General features: G+C 37.2%; 1 protein-coding gene across 2 annotated transcripts; it reads left to right on the plus strand.

Moving 5' to 3' along the window:
• Positions 3707–8904, plus strand: LOC109213241 (probable E3 ubiquitin-protein ligase rbrA). Of its 2 annotated transcripts, XM_019377026.1 has the most exons (4): positions 3707–4612; positions 4983–5734; positions 7274–7394; positions 8508–8591. In XM_019377026.1, exons 1-3 carry the CDS (start codon positions 3890–3892, stop codon positions 7287–7289), a joined length of 1491 nt encoding a protein of 496 aa, XP_019232571.1. In that variant the 5' UTR covers positions 3707–3889; the 3' UTR covers positions 7290–7394; positions 8508–8591. The 2 variants fall into 2 exon arrangements, with proteins under 2 accessions (XP_019232571.1, XP_019232563.1); XM_019377018.1 differs by lacking the exon at positions 7274–7394 and having other exon boundaries at positions 3708–4612; positions 8508–8904.

Below are 18343 nucleotides of genomic sequence, written 5' to 3' on the forward strand. Positions count from 1 at the left end.
ATAGATAGAATTTTAGTTCTTCAAGCTCACTATCTATTTTAGGCTCACAATCTGCACACAGAGTCATGTTCGTCCCATCATGCATTATTTTCTCAAAATCCACACTAATGAGAAAGACTTCGCTTTCGAGCCTCGCATTGGGCCAGTGGTAACAAACGTGCTCAATAGTTTGCTGAATTATTCCTTGTCCACGATGGTAACGAACAAAAAATGCAGCAACGCCTCTTAGTATTTTCTCTTCCACGTGTATTGAGCCCCTACCCAAAAGTTGGCTAAAAATGTATTTGATGTTCATTCTAGCACCTCTACTTCCAGTAGCATATGAGAGTGTCAAGTTTCCAAGGTCTACTGCAGTAGTATCACTTTGATGTCCATCACTGTTGGAGATTGTGTGCTGCACGTAAAAAACTGCTTGCCAACCAGTTGTAGTAACATAAGAGCTCAAGGGTGAAATGAAGACAAGCCAGTGTCCGAGATTCATATCAAGGATGTCATCAATATACGCTTGAAATGATGCATCCACATTAGCAGGAGGTACTGCCAGCGCCATGCTAGTGCCTTGGGAAAACGAAGCAGCCAGAGCAATCATCTCACTATAGACAATAGTTGGTGGTATGGAAGATGCCAATTCAGTGAGCAATTTGTTGTAAATCATGTCGTCGAACATCCCTCTCCAGTTGTCCAGCCAACTAAATGATATATATATATATATATATCAATCAAATTAGTCAAAAATGAAATTGGAGAAAACTTACTAGTTATAAGTCTGTGCCCGGTGTCACACCACTTGTCTAAATAAGTGTTGTAATCATGGTAGAACCACCATATATTTTTAAGAACTTCCTGTAGATTGGGTTTACCGTGACCGCCTAAGCGTAGACGATGTTGCGTCCCATCAATTTCATCATCATAAATTTTGGTGTTGTAATCTTGTGTTGCATGAAATTTTAGCAGCGTAATAGCATTGGCAGCAAAGTCACTATCCTTGATTCCCATATAGACTATATATAACATAAGCTTCCCATTATCAAACGAACTGCAAATGTTGACGAAAAGTTCCAAATAATTGGTTATCGCGTCAGTTGGAGAGACATAGTTCATGTCAATGGTTCATTTGAGAATTCCATCAAGATACACGGCATCAAATGACTCAACATCAAATTTAGCTTCACCTAACAGCTCCCAATCATACAACTTTACAAATGAATAACTCCATCTTTTTCTAATTATTTCAAATGGTGTATGTACATGTTGTGGAGAACTTAAAGTAATATGCATAAGAGGTGCACACCCTAAAGCAAGGATAAATTCCTGCCCTGTGTCAATCCACCTGGCCACATAACTAGAATTTGATAGTCCAATATCTCTTGCATCCGTAGCCCAACTACCAGAGTGTGGTACCGGTGAAAGTACTTGACGAGAAAACGCCAAGGTGTCTGCCCACGGGCAATTCATTCCAGTAATTAGCACGATCCTATTTGTAACCTTATACTCACTTGCAACAAAAGAAATCAGAAATGAAGTCATATGGACAATTTGACTAGACAACTCGCATATATCGTTATGGGAATTGTCAGCAAGCACATTGTCTTCCTTTGAGTTTACATCATCCGAATCATATTCATCAGAGAGTACCTTGGTGCAACAGTTATGTCCCATTTTCTCAAACACCTGGGTGGTGATCTTCACTGAATCTTCAATGTCCATGTCGATTTCCCTTTCGGTAATGTCAGCAAGCACCTTGCAGGCGTAGTTCCACGAATATTCCTCCTCACCAATATTAATTTCCAGTGGTGTATCCACATCACCATTGCCACCCGTCGAAACTATGGAGGAAGTAAAATCAGTGGGGTTTGAAATATTACAAATCAGGGATTCTAACATCTCAGGAGGGACCTTGGAATTGTCAATAGGACTTAAGTTGCCATCATCCAAATCAGAAGCAATCTTCAATTCAGCGACCTCCTCTGATTGTGCATTATCTAAATTAGATTCCATTGCAGCAGGAAGGACTTCTGGTATAGATATAGGTCCGATGCTACTGGAGTCAAAACATGCCACACTCTCTACCGAACTTGCGAAGCTCCGTTGTCGAAATCGGATAAGTAATTTCTCCTTGAAATGGTTCCAATCGTAGAATTGTTTGTTGCGATGTAGCCAATCGAACCAAATGAGGGCATGGCCTTCAAGGTAGAAATAAGGTAGAGGTAACCAATATTCTTCGGAGAAACCCAAGAAGGTGAAGTACTGGTCGGCCTGAGAAACCCAACCCTCTGGGTCGCCGCTGCTGAATTTATCTAAAACCATCACTACCATTGGAGTTCAAATCGATGAAAGCACCAATGTAACAACCTCCAAATATAAACACTCACAATAACATAAGAAGATTGATCGTTCAATTAATAACCAAGATGCAGGACGGAAGTTACACAAGGATAGAAGAATAGTAATTTAGAAGAAGGAAATGAGAATGAAGAGGATACACAATAGGGGACGAAAAATAGAAGACAACTCTATCAATAACATAGCATACGTAATGTCACCTAGCCTACTACTATTTATTAATTTTCCATGGCAGAATGGCCTAAATGGTACCTACACTTGTACCACCTTGTCATGCCGGTCCCCAAACTTAACAATTTGCCAACCAAACTCCCCTACCCTTAAAAACTGAGCATTTTAAACCCCGCTCATCCTATGTGGCATTTTTTACTGAAGTGCGTGTGCTACACTCGTTTAAGGAGCGTGAGGCCTATTAAAAAGGCACCAAGAGCCATTTTTTGGCTGTCATCTTCTTCCCGATTGTTCATCCTCCATTGTTGAAAAAAAGTGAGCTTTTCTTCTACGCTTTTCTCTCTCTCCAACATTTTCTGTCCAATTCTTTTTTTCCTCTCTCTTCAACATTTTCTCTCCAATTCTTTCTCCCATCCCCTGACTTTAGCATTTCATCGAACACCCGGTGTCTGTAATTCTGCAGATTTTATTTTTTGAATTGTTGTGACGATTGATTCATTGTAGTTGTTGTTCGATCGTTTGGCATCAATCACTTGCTCAGTTGGAGTCAATTGGTATTGGTCTTGTTCAATTTGGACACCTGTAGCTCCATGCTCGACCAACTGGTATTCGCCGGCCATATTCAGTTGGTTGGAGGAGACTATTCCGGCATTGAAATTGTCTGAAACTTGGTGGGTCGATGGTATTTGTAGTGGAGAACAATCTCCGCTGCTTGGAATCACTTGATCTGAACCAGAACAGATATGATAAATATCAGTTTTGCTTCGACACATGCCCATTTCTGGCAGCAGAATGAAGTGTTGCTGTGTTACTTTTCACAGCAGTCGCATCATTTGAGGAAGACGATTAGGGGATTAATGTTTGAATTTTATTTTTTGATTTTAATTATTTTTAATCTACCAAGTGACATGGCATCTACACATTGTTATTTTTGACGTGGCAGCCAACGTGGAAGAGATTGTGTTACACGCACTGACAGCTTCCTGTCATAAGCATTTATTATTCACGGTTTGAAGGAGTATAAGGGTTTGGTTGGCAAATTGTTGAGTTTGGGGACCGGCATGACAAAATGGCACAAGTATAGATGTCATTTAGGCCATTCTGCCATTTTCCATTTGCCCAATTCTTTCCTCCCGTGCCCTTATCCCAGGGTCCCACGAGTAATTTGATGATTTTTCCAACGTGCCTGTCATGAGATTATTTTCATTCATAACACTCCGAGACTTCTTTCGTACTCTTTTCCTATTCTTCTTTAGTGTCTTCAAAACAGAGACGATTCGAAACAGAGACGAAAAACGAAGCAGAGGTGAAGAGAAAGAGCCCGTAACCCTTTTATTACTTTGGTAAAATCTCTTCCGTTCTGCGCCGGAAAAAAATGGAAGTTAACGACGATCTTCACGCCTTACTCGACGAACAACGCCGCGAAATCGCCGCCGCGGAAGCCGCCGAGAACGATCTCCTCTTCGCCTTTCAACTCCAAATGGAAGAAGCCATGTACAACTCTCTCCCAAAAGAAAATGCCCCTTCAACTTCAAAGCTCACTTTTTACGACGATGACGCCATCCCGACGAACACAGTCGCCGATCTCTTCGCCGAGGAATTGTCAAACTACGAGCAGCAAGTTCTCGATTGTAAAAAAGCGGAAGCGGAGATGAAGAAAATCCAAGACGATCTCAACCGTCGAATCCACGATCAGGCCTTCGCGCGTGAGATACAAAACGTGCCGGAGGGCCAGTGGAAAGAGACGGGAGATCATTTGCATCGGCCGTACGGTGAGGGTTCATCGAAAGGTGGGGCCCAAAATGGGAGTGGGGAGTGTTTTAGGGTTTATGTGAAGGGTTTAATGGGAGAAGATGTTGAAGAAGAGAGTGTTGTTGTGGGGAAACAACAACAAGTCGCTGGGATTGGAGTTGCGGTGTGTGATCCCAGTGGTATTTTGGTGTTTGAACTGAGTAAGGGTTTGGGTGAAAGCACTATTGAAGTGTTGAATGATGAAATTGTGGAGCTGAAAGCGCTGATTGAAGGGCTTGATGTTGCTGTAATGCTGGGTTTGAAAAGGGTTAATGTTTTTTTGGATAGTCAAATGACATTGCAATATGTGAGTCCCCTTAACTGGAATAAATTTTTATACACACGCATTAACACACACCACTGACGACCCACATTGATTTCTTCTTCCTTGAAATTCTTGTTGTAAGGAGAATATGCCTCTTCTTAATTGAAGATGGTTTTGTTCACCCAAAAGTGCATTGTTTTAAATAATTATATGTTCTTGGGTCTGTCAAGTTATATCTTGGAGGACAGAGTAAATTATACTCACTCTCATCTATTGCGCACTAACTGGAGAGCACCTCGTGCAGAGGGTTGCGGCAAAATCCTATTTTTTTTACTTTAAATCTGTATAATAATATTTTCTTTTATAAATCCCGTCTTAGGTCTATCAGCATAATTGGTGTATGTTTTTGCAGGTTAGGGGCAAGTTGCATCCAGGGGAGGGTAACATTGCTGCACTTGTTGAACAGGCAACATCTTGTTTAAGAAAATTTATGGATTGTACACCATTTCTTGTGACACCAAACACCGTCAACTTTGCAGTTAGACTTGCTACTGATGCAATAGTCTCTCAGGTTAAGCGACCTTTAGAAAATACTCGAAAGAGAAAGAGCATTACCGAGACTTGTGCTATTTGTTTGCAGGATACTGACATGGACCATATGTTTCTAATTAATGGTTGCCTACATTATTATTGCTTTTCTTGTATGAATAAACATGTCGAAGCTAAGCTCCTTCAGGGAATTCTGCCTGAATGCCCTCATGATAAATGCAAGTCTGTGTTGAAATTAGATAACTGCAAAAAGTTCTTGACGCCTAAGCTATATGATTTGATGAGTGAACGTGTGAAGGAAACTACTATTCCTATCACGGAAAAGATTTACTGCCCAAATCCTAAGTGTTCTACATTGATGTCAAAAGCTGAGGTCCAAACTTCTGCCCAAGCTGGGGCCAGAACGTGCACCAAATGTCGCCTCATTTTCTGTATCAATTGCAAAGTTCCTTGGCATCAAAACATGACTTGTGTTGACTATAGAAGATTAAACCCTTACAAGTGCGTGGATGACCCAAAGCTCAAGTCTCTTGCTACACAGAGTCTTTGGCGTCAGTGTATAAAGTGCAACCATATGGTGTCCCTTGGGGAAGGTTGCTATCATATTTATTGCAGGTCTTTTGTTTCTCCTTACTTCTTACATTCTTGCTGTACATGTTAGAGTTACACTTACCTGATTAGGTAATAGGAAAATGATGACTTTTTACATACCAAAAAAAAAAGGGAAATGATGACTTTTTGGAATGATTCACAAGAACTTATGATGTTACACGCATAACGATAGTTCATTCTCTAGTGTTTTCAATAATTATCAGAAGGTAATATGTAGCATACACTTTTTTCTTTTTTTTCCTTAGATATTTAGCGTTAGACACTGTTAACGATTGGTAGGAACCTACTCAGAAGATACATACTTTTGTGTCCTAAAGTTGGCTATTAAGCTTGTCTGACTGAATTGGTAATTACCTGGTAACATTTTAAGAATTGCCTACTTGACTGATTGGTGCTGCTTTAAGCTGATAAACTGTAAACTGAAGAAAAGGATATAGTGCTTTGTAGCTTAAATAAGTAGCAGATTGTCATAAGCCACACAAAATTATGTGGCTTGAATTTGCTATTAAGCTACTTAGTCGAACCAAAACATCATTTATTGAAGATATTGATGAGATTCCTAGTGAAAATCATGAAGTTTATAGTCTGGCTAGGAAAAGGAAGATTAGACCTTAGGTTTACAAAAAATAAAAAAGAAGAAAAAAATGTATCAATCGTTTCATTTGAAGTTTTTACTCCATTACTCTGTCCTCCCGACTTGTCATAATTTTGGGTGAAGTTATCACATTTGTTTAGATAGCTGGAGTTACAAGTGATACATTCTGCTTTCCATGACAGAACTTTTAAGTTTTTGCAAGTTCTTCTCATATCTTTATTAGGTGAGAAACTTTTGTAACCATTGCCAATGGAGAAGGGAAAGAGCATCTACTTTAAGGAGGAGCACTAAACAGAGATCACTTGTAACAGAAACTTAAAAATAGAGTCATTTAACGGTATGCTGGCGGGAAAATAATCCATTGGTACATTATATATAAGAGCAAAGAAGCAGGTGGACATTGTTATGCTTCGAAGGATATATCTGGTATTTCTCATAATAATGTGATTTAAGTTGATAGTAAGTTAGCCTATCGTGCTGTACAATGGTTTTATTTTGACAAAGAAATCGGGCTCTTTTACCAAGATCCCTCTTGTATCCTCTGATATAAAAGACGGACCGCCTCAATTATTTGGTGTACTTTTTTGTTGTTAGTGACCGGCCTGCTCAGAGGCCAGTTCTGTAAATTCATTTTTGGCTTTGATGGTTGTCGACTCAACCCATTTTGTAGAAGAGGGGTTATAAATTGATTTGGTATGAGTACTTTTATTGTTGCTGGATCTGCTGGCAGGCAAAGCTCAGCCTTTCAGTTTCTTGGGGAAGACAAGGGAATTAAATTTATTGTGGTCAAGGTATAGGAATGGTATTGAGGAAAGAACATGATGCTGTTAAGGGAGACATGTGTAGTTACATGAACAACTAAAGAGGAAAAGAGAGCGGAAAACTTAACAGTCACTCAACTGGTATGAGTAGCATCTCTCATCCGTTTAATTTTTGTTTTATTGCAGTTTAGAAAGGCCTTGAATACTTTTGGTCCAAAAGTATGTGGAAAGCATCATGCACCCCAGGGTGTAGCAATGGAGCATGGGAGACTAGAGGTCAAATCCTATCACAATCAAAAGCCTCTAGGTGATTTTCTTCCCATATGTGTAGGTCTTGATGGAAAGAGTTACCCAATACCTGTGGTGGTGGGAGGTCTGAGGTCGCAGGTACCTAATGAATTAGTCGAGATGTTGCAAGCTTGTCCTTTAAGTGAAGCCTTGTAGCAACGGTAAAGTTATTTCTCCGTGGCCTATAGGTTACGGGTTCAAGCCGTGGAAGCAGCCGCTAATGCTTGCATTAGGGTAGACTGGCTACATCATACCTCTTGGGCTGTGGCGCAGATGCTATGTGCATCGGGCTGCCTGTTGCAAGCTGGTCCTAATACCACCCCTATGAAAAAATATATGAAAAAGCATCGAATGAAGACTTATGAAGTAACTTGTCATTAAGAACAAAAGGGTAACAAAGAGAACCTGAATTTCTAATCCTTAGAAGACGGTGCATTTATGGCAGGATCAGTTCTCTTTGTTTTGATACTTCCAAAGACTTTGATCTTTGTGTAAATATATGTGATGCATGACCTCTTGTCTCTCATTCTTGAGGACTTGTATTCTACTTCTTAGTCTTAAAGAATCCTGCTGTTCGCAAAAAAAAAAAAAAAAAAAAAAAAAATTGTACTGCGAAAAGTATTGAGTAGGAAATAATTTTTTTGGTGATCCAGATATATGAGTCTCTTTCGGAAACCATGTCGTTATGAAGAGAGAATCCTTAGGAATTGCTGAATGAGTTCAAAAAGAGGGGAAGGTTTTAGGATTGAATCCCACCTATGGAACAGAAACTGAAATACCTCTTAGACGTTAATGCAAAGTTAATTAGTTGATCCTTCTTCCTTAGGCTGCTTTGAATTTTTTTCGCAACTGTCAATTTTATTTCATTAAATGAAAAAGGACGTTGGTATCTCTATCCGAGTCCAAAGAATAAGGATCTTTTTATTTCATTTGTGGTAGAAGGTAATCCCAACGACATTCACATCCGTTGTCTCTTTGAGCAAATTCTGTTGTTTCTTTCTTCTTCGGTAGGCAATAATTGTTTCTAAATAAAACAGGTAAAATCTGGATAGCGTATACTTTTTCCTTTTCTTTCCTTTATTTGGGCAGTGGGTTGGTGTGAGTTGGGATATGCTAATTCATGTTTTTCCAGATGTGGCTATGAGTTCTGTTACACGTGCGGAGCTGAATGGAAGAATAAGAAACCAACATGTTCCTGTCAACTATGGGATGAGCGAAATATCATTTATGAAAATAGACACCAACCAAGAAGAGGCTGATCGTGGCTATGACTGTTCCAGTCTATTTTGCAACTGAAGTTTTGCGGAGACTAATCAGCAATGAGAGGAGATGGGAGTAAATATAATCTTTGATATGTGCAGTTTTGTTCCAGGGGGCTTTTGTAGTATTCTTGTTAATACTTGCTGCAAGGATGCCAGTATTAGGAGATGTGAGATATGTGCAAACAACCTTATCAGATGTAATGTACTTTTTTGTGCACAATGTCATGCAAATTTTTTCAAAGAAAATTGCCTGATTGTCATGATCAACTTCGGTTGCCACAATTATTTTTCGTAGCTCTTTCTGTATGCCGGCTGGGGTGCTTCGGCTTCCCTCCGCGCAGCTACCTCCTATCCCCGGCGCGGAAAGTGCCAAGGATTACTGCATTGAAAGCCTGCCTCTCGCGCTCCGTTCGTGGTGCATGCGGGAGGACTTGTGCTTCTTTCGAAACATAAACGACTCTCAGCAACAGATATCTCGGCTCTTGCATTGATGAAGAACGCAGCGAAATGTGATACTTGGTGTGAATTGTAGAATCTCGTGAACCATTGGGTCTTTGAACGCAAGTTTGCCTGAAGCCATTAGGCAGAGGGCATGTCTGCCTTGGCATCACACATCGCGTCGCCCTCGCACACCGCGCCGAGACTTATGGGCGCGATGGTGTCATGTGATGGATACTGGCCTCCCGTACGCCTCGAGCGTGCAGTTGGCCTAAATGCGAGTCCACTACGACGGACGTCACGACGGTGGTTGAAACTCAACTCTTGTAATGTCGCGACTCCAACCCGTCACATATTCGGGCTCCCTGACTCTACTTGCGCTTAGGTGCTTCGACTGCGGCCCCAGGTTAGGCGGGACTACTCGTTGAGTCTAAGCATATCAATAAGCGGAGGAAAAGAAACTTACAAGGATTCCCCTAGTAACGGCGAGCGAACCGGGAACAATCCAGCCTTAGAATCGGGCAGCTCCGTCCGAATTGTAGTTTGGAGAAACGTCCTCAGGGGCGACTGGGCTCAAGTCCCCTAGAAGGGGGCGCCAGAGAGGGTGAGAGCCCCGTTGTGCACGGACGCTGTAGCATCACGAAGCATTGTCTACGAGTCGGGTTGTTTGGGAATGCAACCCAAATCGGACGGTGAATTCCGTCCAAGGCTAAATACGGGTGAGAAACCGATAGCGAACAAGTAGCGCGAGGGAAAGATGAAAAGGACTTTGAAAAGAGAGTTAAAGAGTGCTTGAAATTATTGGGAGGGAAGCGGGTGGGGCCGACGATGCGCCCCGATCGGATGTAAAACGGTGTTGAGTTGGTCCGCCGATCGAATTCGTGGACTAGAAGTTTTTGGATAAACGAATTTCTTTTGTAATGAAGACAACTATCTAAAAAGTACATTCCATCTCTCACGGTTGTTCCATTCTATTCGAAATGGTATAATTTGGCTCTCCGTTTTAGGTTTTGGATAAGTACTTTAATAGTAAAGATTTGAACAAAAACTTATATTTGAGATTATAAGATTACATTGACTAATTTAAAAGACAATTTTTATACACTGCCAATTTCTTGTAATATTTGGGCCCGTTCAGCCATAAAGAAAAATTCACTTTTTCTCGGAAAATTTTGATTTTTTTTCGAAAATAGTATTTGACCATGAAAATTTCAAAGTTTACTAGAAGTTGAATTTCGAATTTTTTTTTTTAAATTTGAAAAACCTAAAAAAAATATTTTTCGAAATTTTCACTTCAAATCACTCACAAAAATTCAAAAATAGCTCCACATTTTATTCATGTTCAAACACAACTCTAATTTTCAAATACTTTTTTCACTTTATATATATATATATATATATATATATATATATATATATATATATATTATTTTTTTACTTTTTTCTGGAATTTCAAAATTCTTACGTCCAAACGCCCACAAAGTTTAATTACCAACATTAATTTTATAAATTGAACATTTGTTCACAGTTTCCTTTCAAACTATTATACCAGCGAATCCGCGATTGAAATTTTGGATAACTTAAATTTAAAATAAGTAATGGAGTATAACATAGGGAATTGGATTTCTTTTAGCATGTCAATCATAGAGTTAGTAAATAAATTTTAAAATAGCTATCTAAGAAGACGTACATGATTTCATGTTTCAAAAAGAATAACTCATGCCTAATGCATAAGGAACTAGAAGAGAAAAGAGCTACATGTCATCGTTTCTTATTGTTAAAACGTTAAGTCTTTATACTATACTTATTTTGTTATTGTTGTTATTATACTTTTCTCACACATCCAAAGCAACCCCCCCCCCCAACCCCAATCAAAAAAAAAGGCGAAATATATAAACCGCCCCTTCAAGTTGTCCTCAACGATCATCCAGACACCTCAATTGGCCCTTTTATCATTTAAACACTTCAAGTGGCTATTAACCGTATCAGGTAAACACCTCATAATGACATGGCAAGTTACGTGCATTTTAGCTACCGTTTAGCGCGTGAGGTTTTTATCAGACTTGTTTTCTCTTATTTTAGAATTAAGTAAAATTTTCTACATGGGTCCCACACCACATTATCATTTTTGTCCACACCTTTGAACATCAAACCAGTGTTTTTCACCCAAATTTCATATAAACCTTCCTCACACCAACATCATTATCTCCACCACCTTAAACCACCACTTTCCACCATAAATTCACCACCTATATTTAAACCTGGCCGCAAAAAAAAACTATAAAAATAAAAATAGAAGATCGCATCGAGTTCAGCCATGGATAATCTTTAATGGTCCAGCCGCCGATTTCAACCGTCGATTTCAGCCATGGACCATCAAGGTTCATCCATGGATGATAAGCTTCAAGACTAATTTGATTTGGTGCCACTCTTTTAGCCTTTGAATTTTTAAGTTGCTGGTTATCCCTAAAAACAGAGGAGAAAAGAGAAGAAGTGAGGCAAAACAGAAATCTAAGTTGGATTTATCAACCCATTTTCTTTTCTTTGTGGCTGTTGCTCTATTACATATATAAATTTTTAATTATTGGAATAATTTGTGTCCTACAATGGCATTGGCTCTATTAAATCAGGGATGAGAGAGAGATAGGAGGTGAGAGGAGATGGGGCGGGAGGAAGAAGAAGAAGAATAGGTTTGGCGTGGGGAAAGGTGCTGGTGTGATTAAAATTTAAAAAAGGTTTTTTTTTCTTTTCTTTAATGTATTTCTTTTTTAATAATATATATCAATTTTTTAATTACAAATTACACGTGTCATTGTTTAATTGGTTCATTTGACACGTCATTGGCAAGTGTAACTCGCGCAACTGGTCTGCTGTACTCCGGTGTCTACTTGATACAGTTAATAGCCACTTGAAGTGTTTAAATGTTTAAAAGGGTCAATTGAGGTGTCTGGATGATCGTTGGGGACAACTTGAAGGGGCGATTATTTCGCCAAAAAAAAAACATGAAAAGAATTGGGGCAAAATTATCCTATTTTGAATAGTTCAAGGACAAAATCGACCTTTTTCCCTTGTCTGGGGCAACCATTAGTGGGAAGAGTATTTTTGAGCTAGTTCGCTAATAGTGAGGGCAATTTTGTGCCAAACGAAATGGAGGGTAAATTTGTCTTATTACAAATAGATCAGGGATATTTTGGCCCTTTTCCTTCTTACATTATAGAAGTGTCTCATGCATCAGTCTGCTTTCATCGTTGTATTCTAGTGTTTTCCTTTTTAAAATCCTTCTCTTTTTGTATATTAATCCTCTTCCTTTCCGTTTTTACTAGCACGTCAATAAGGTAAAAAATTAAAATTGCAAGCGTTTTGTCCTAGACTTTCTATGCATATCAAGATTATTAATTGGCAACATTATTTACTACTTACAACATAGTCTTAAAAGGATGTTTTCAATGAGTTTTGCTTCATTCCAATTCCAAAGAAGTGGAGATTTTCCATTTTTTTTTGGCTAAATCGTGAGACATGATCATTTTTCTCCTGTTAGATCAAGAAATTAAAAAATAGCCAAATTTAAAAGTGGTCATTGAAAATAGCCACAGTTTCAAAAGTAATCGAAATTTAGTCGCTTTTCATGTAAAGATAAATCTGAATAAAAACACTGCTCAAAATCCGAAAAAATCTTCCAACATAATATACTGGAGTTTCAGTATAATATACTGGAACTCCCAATAATATGCTGGAAGTTCATACACAAGTGTTCCAATCTCCAGTATATTATGTTAGAACTTTTCGCGTGTTGGAGTTCCAGCATAATATGTTGGAAGTTCATACACAGATGCACCAGTCTCCAGTATATTATGCTGGAACTTTCCGTGTTGCGGCAAAATAATAGCTATTTTTTAATTACCAGTCCAAAAACTGGCTAGCCCGTGCTATTTTTACGGATTTAGATTGTCAAGTCATCAGAGTTAAGTTATATAGATTGACAATGTAATTAAATTTTTATATCACTAGTTTAATTTAATTTAATGTTGCTTTTCATTTATCATAGGTTATTAAATAAATTTTACTTTTACAATTACTCCCTCCATCTAAAGAATGATATATTTTAGATTTCGTGAGTCAAACTTGTTAAATTTGACCGTGAATTTGGACATAGAATCTTTAAGTTTATTTTAAATGAAACTTATATATTTGGAAAGTATATAAATATTATACATCACAATAATTAAACAATTCAAAATATTTAAAAGTCATATATGAAATCGAAGATCAAAAAATAATTCGTTGGACTTAATTACAAAATTCGAAGCGTATTATTCCTTTAGAGATGGAGAGACTATACCTTTTAAGTAACGTGATTGTGTAAATGGATGAGTTGAATGAGTGCTGTCCTATTAAAATAATATCATTCAAGAAAACTATCCATTCCTTTTTTTTCTGTCTAAATACAGCAAACATATTCTTAAATTTGCACCATGTATTTTGAATATTGCAGTCTTTAATTTCTACAATGGATCGGACTTCCAACAATTTTTTCGAAGCCTTTATGAAGAAAGTACTAAATCCTTTACATTAATAATTGAATTCAAAACAGAAACAATTACATTACTTTGTTCTAACAAGAACATGCATGAATCATAAAAGATTGTGCTGCAGAAACTCATTCTTGGGACGAAAACTTGTAGACTTCATCACAAAAAACATGAAGGGATGTTTTTCTCCAAGCATTGAAACACTTGCCAAAATCCATATTCATTCCCAAAATCAAACAACACACCTTCTTCATCAGCCACAGTAGATTCTTTATTATTCTTCAGTTGCAGATTCTTGTTCTGATATGGGAATTCAAGTGGAGGATGGTTCTTGAATGGGGGATTGAGTTTCTTGAAGAACAACACCGCTCCCGTCCTTCTATGTCTAACAACTTGTAAACTTGAAGCTGAATTTTCCATGAGAAAAGAAAAATGTGTTTTTACGTGGCGAACGAGCATTGTATAGTTGTTTATATAGTACTGGTGTTAAGCCTAACATCTTGTTTGTTGTATAATATTTGTTATTTTAAATCTAATATTTATTTTATTGTAATTTAAAGATATTAAATTCTATCGTTAAATTTATTACAATGAAAAAGATCCATTTTATATAACAACAAGTTTGGACTGGTGGGATTATTACGTTATTTCTCTTATTCCCGTTAAATTTCCTTATTTATTATTCATAATCCTATTTTATCCTTTATACGTACTATTTTTTTCATTTAACTTCACCATATACCTTATTAGACATCTCCACCTAAAATTTGTGGTTAGTTTGCTTATACTTTTTCCTTTATTATTTTATCATTCTCCATCGACCTTTTTTTGTGCTAATGCTTTTTATTTGTTTGAGATGATTTTGGTTGACCAGTTTGTTTCTGATTAATGTCATTACGAGTTGCATGAACATGATAGCTTAATGGATTTACAAGGCAAAATTGATGATAAATTTTAAGAAAAAGAATTTGTCTTAAAGTATTTTTATAGTGATTATTGATAAATTAAATATCTATAGTAATGAAGAGTATTTTAGTAATTTAACACAATAAAAATCAGAAAAATAATTATTAGTTATTGTACAATAGGTTACAATCAAACTAAACAATAAAAATATTCTTAAACTACAACAAATAATACTATAATTTATTTAAATATTATAGGCACAAAAGAAACTAAACATTATAATACAATTCGTTATGAAACAATGAGTAACATCCATCCAAACAAGCTATTAGGAATACGTTCCCATTTAAGTCGAAGCTTGAAAATGGTAGGAAAAAAATTAAATCTATTCCTATTTTTACTTGGACAAGTGCTTTCATTGGGTAAGTGTGAAACATCGTTACTTAATTAACGAATCGTTAATTAATTAGTGAAATTATATTCTCACATATGCCAATTTACTGCTATGGAAGCTCTATGAGAGGAGAAGGAAAGTTGGGGGAATCATAAGAAATCATCAAGGCTTATGCAACGAAATGGTGGTATATTGAGCTCTCAAAGTAGTACATTGATGTCAAAGTGTTAAAAAGTGCCAAGTCAGGTTGAAGTTTCAGCATTTATAGTTTAGTCCTACTTTTTATGTTATTTTTCATTAGTTACCCACTAGGTAGTTGATCACGCCCAACTCTAGTCCTAAAAAAGATAAGTGATCGCTGCAAACATAACATGGCATATGAGTCCAGGGTCGAATCCCACAGAAAACTAATGCTTAGCTATAGCTATTTAATATCACTAAGAAAAAAAGTTTAAACAATTTTCGAGTGATAAAGATTAAGATTTTTGTTTTAAACTACTTAACTAAAAAATATACTAAAGTAATAAGATTATCACTAAAGAGAAATATGTGAATTGAAGAAAAAAAAAACCTAGGATTATGATTTCCTCAATTATCAGGATGAATGCTTAACGTCTTCAATATAATCACGCCGATTTGTTCTTCATTGATCGTGAGTTCTCCTGTTACCACAATTATCTCTCGACCAAAGGCAGTAATTTTCTAGAATTATTCTCTTGTACAAACCCTAGCTAGCAATTCAAGCGACTCACAAAGATCGTGCCAAAGCTTCGCTATCTCTAATCCCACTTTTAAATCCAAGTATTTAATCGCTTAACTTACTCGGAAGTGATACTGTTCCACAACAACCTAATCAGGTATTTTTTTTCAAGCAACACATGATAAATATGCACAGCTAATTGATGGTCATTCAATTAACAACAAACAAAACGTAGTTGAACAAATAGATTATAAAAACGGCTAATTATAGATGTGCATGGTCAATAATTCACCCAATAATTGATTCCATCAAAACCCTAGAAGAAAGGTTTAGCTACTCATACTATTACTCAAATATACATAAATCATTGTCAGACCAATATCCACAGAAATAAAGATAGAAAGGTAGAGAATAACTCTTCGATTCGTCTTGTGGAATGGACTTCAGAATCTTCCGGGCTCAATTTTACTTCAACAATGGTGTTCCTTGCCTTCTCAGGCCAAGAATGCGGCTGAAATAAGGGTTAGAAGCTTTTATATCACGTCCCTAAGCCAAATGACTAAGTTGTCCCTCAAGATAAAATGCAGGCAAATTTGCCCTTGTGCTATAGTTGTGCTTCGCACAGGGTCTAGTTGAGTTTTCCAGATTTTCCAGTGCTTTTCTTGTGCTTTTTGAAGTTACTTCACTACCTGGGTCCTATTTTCCTTTTCTTCAAAAATTGCCTTTTAGCTTCATTAATGCTCAAATCACCTCAAATCTTTACTCTTGGCTTCCTACGTAACAACCTTCAACAATTAAGCTCAATTGGTCTTCTTTCAACCTTCAAAACACCGAAAAACACATCAAAGTAGGGTAAGATATATTCGATTATATGTAAATCTCGCATATTATCAGTAGTTCACGCTTTTATTTGTTAGACTCATCGTAGAACATATGTTGAATGAAAACCTATCTTTTTTCTCTGTATTTTCCTTTCTTCTTCTTTATTGTTTTTCCTAGCTCTTTTCATGGCAATTCCCTTTCGGGAATCGCTACAGCTTATTAATGGTTGTCTTTTCCAAATCCATACGCAATTAGGGCAGCTTCACGTCTCTCAGTTGAATAAGTCTGGATAGTTCTGTTCTTTTAAATCACGGGCCTAGTTTTCATTTCCTGTCATAAAGGTTCCACAGACATCAATTATTCTTTTGTGCTGTAAAACTATAGTAACTCATATAAGATGCATAAATGAAACATCTTTTACTTTTAACGTATATTCCTTTGTAATGAAAATGAGTTCTTTTAAATGGTTCATTCTCATGCATGAATTTCATAATTGAAATGGTCGTATTTGAAAAGATTTCTGCATGCATGTTAGGAACATCTAAGTAGGGATTCTTATATGGGTTCGGTTTGCTCGGATCCAAATATCAGTCACGTGGATTTGGAGCTGCGACACCAAAATTTGAACCTCCGTGAGAATTTGGTTAGCAAATGAAAATTTGCACTCTTCTTCTATGAGAATATGAGTTGACCCCCGAATATAAGATGTACTTAACATCTATTTCATTCAAGTGACTTCGCTAGCGTTTGGCCATAGATCCCAAATTTATTTTGAAAAATCTAATTTGAGTAAAGTTTGGTTTGAAGATGAAAATGTGTTTGGACATACGTTTGCAAAACATATTTCCCAACTTCATTTTGGAAAAACATGTATATAATTCCCATGTTTTGGGATTTTGGCCCAAAATCAGCAATTGGGGTGATTTTGGGATTTGGGGTTTAGGATTTGGGATTTTGCCAAAATGTGAGCAAAATTTATGGCCAAACATGAGTTTTGAAAATAAATCCCAAATTTATTTTGGCAAAACTCATGGTCAAACGGGTCCTTCAACTCATTTACTATCCTACTTGCACATTAATCTTTCGAGATTCTCTTTCGGCCAAAGTCAATCGGCAAGGATACTTCAATATTCCACTATTCAAATCCGCAACTCTTATGCATCAGCTGATAAATGATAAAAATTCGCACATGAAATTGAAAATTATTTTCTAATAAACAAGGTGGCATATTGAATGGGAATGAGGATGGTGAGATGGATGTGTAGGCATATTAGGAGAGATAGAATTAGGAATGAAGATATTTCGGACAAGGTGCGAGTGGCATGTGTGGTGTACAAGTTGCGGGAAGCAAGACTAAGATGGTAGGGGACGTGAAGAGGAGAGGTGCAGATGCCCCAATGAGGTGTGAGAGGTTGGCAATGGTGGGTCCTAGGAGAGGTAAAGGTGGACCGAAAAAGTTTTTGGGAGAGGTGATCAGGAAGGACATGAACATCTTCAGCTTATCGAGGACATGACCTTTATTAAGAGAGTGGAGATCGAAGATTAGGATAGTAAGCTAGTAACTAGTCGAGCCTATTTCTTTTCCAAACCTATACTTCCTTTTCATAGCTATAGTACTAGTCTTTTCATAGCTATAGTACTAGTGTTATCCTCTTGTTCCCTATTTTTAGATCACTATTATTACCTGATGTTTCCTTTGCTTCGATTATATCTTTTTTCTATTTGTCATATCTGCTGTGATTTAGCTTTGATTGAGCCGAAAGTCAACCAGAAAGACAGATACAACCTCTCTATCTTCAAAAGGTAAAGGCATGGTCTGTGTACATACTACCCTCCCCAAACACACTTGTGGGAATACACTGGGTATGTTGATGTTAAGGTAGCATGTTGAAAGTCTACTGATTTAATCATTGAACG

This window comes from Nicotiana attenuata, chromosome 2 (assembly GCF_001879085.1).
Source record: "Nicotiana attenuata strain UT chromosome 2, NIATTr2, whole genome shotgun sequence".
Taxonomy (NCBI): domain Eukaryota; kingdom Viridiplantae; phylum Streptophyta; class Magnoliopsida; order Solanales; family Solanaceae; genus Nicotiana; species Nicotiana attenuata.

Excerpts from the sequence above, each read along its gene's own strand:
- LOC109213241 (XM_019377018.1), top strand. The coding sequence starts at position 3,890 with ATGGAAGTTAACGACGATCTTCACGCCTTACTCGACGAACAACGCCGC. Across the intron at positions 4,613-4,982 it reads GTCAAATGACATTGCAATAT|GTTAGGGGCAAGTTGCATCC; the intron begins GTGAGTCCCCTT and ends ATGTTTTTGCAG. Across the intron at positions 5,735-8,507 it reads TGCTATCATATTTATTGCAG|ATGTGGCTATGAGTTCTGTT; the intron begins GTCTTTTGTTTC and ends ATGTTTTTCCAG.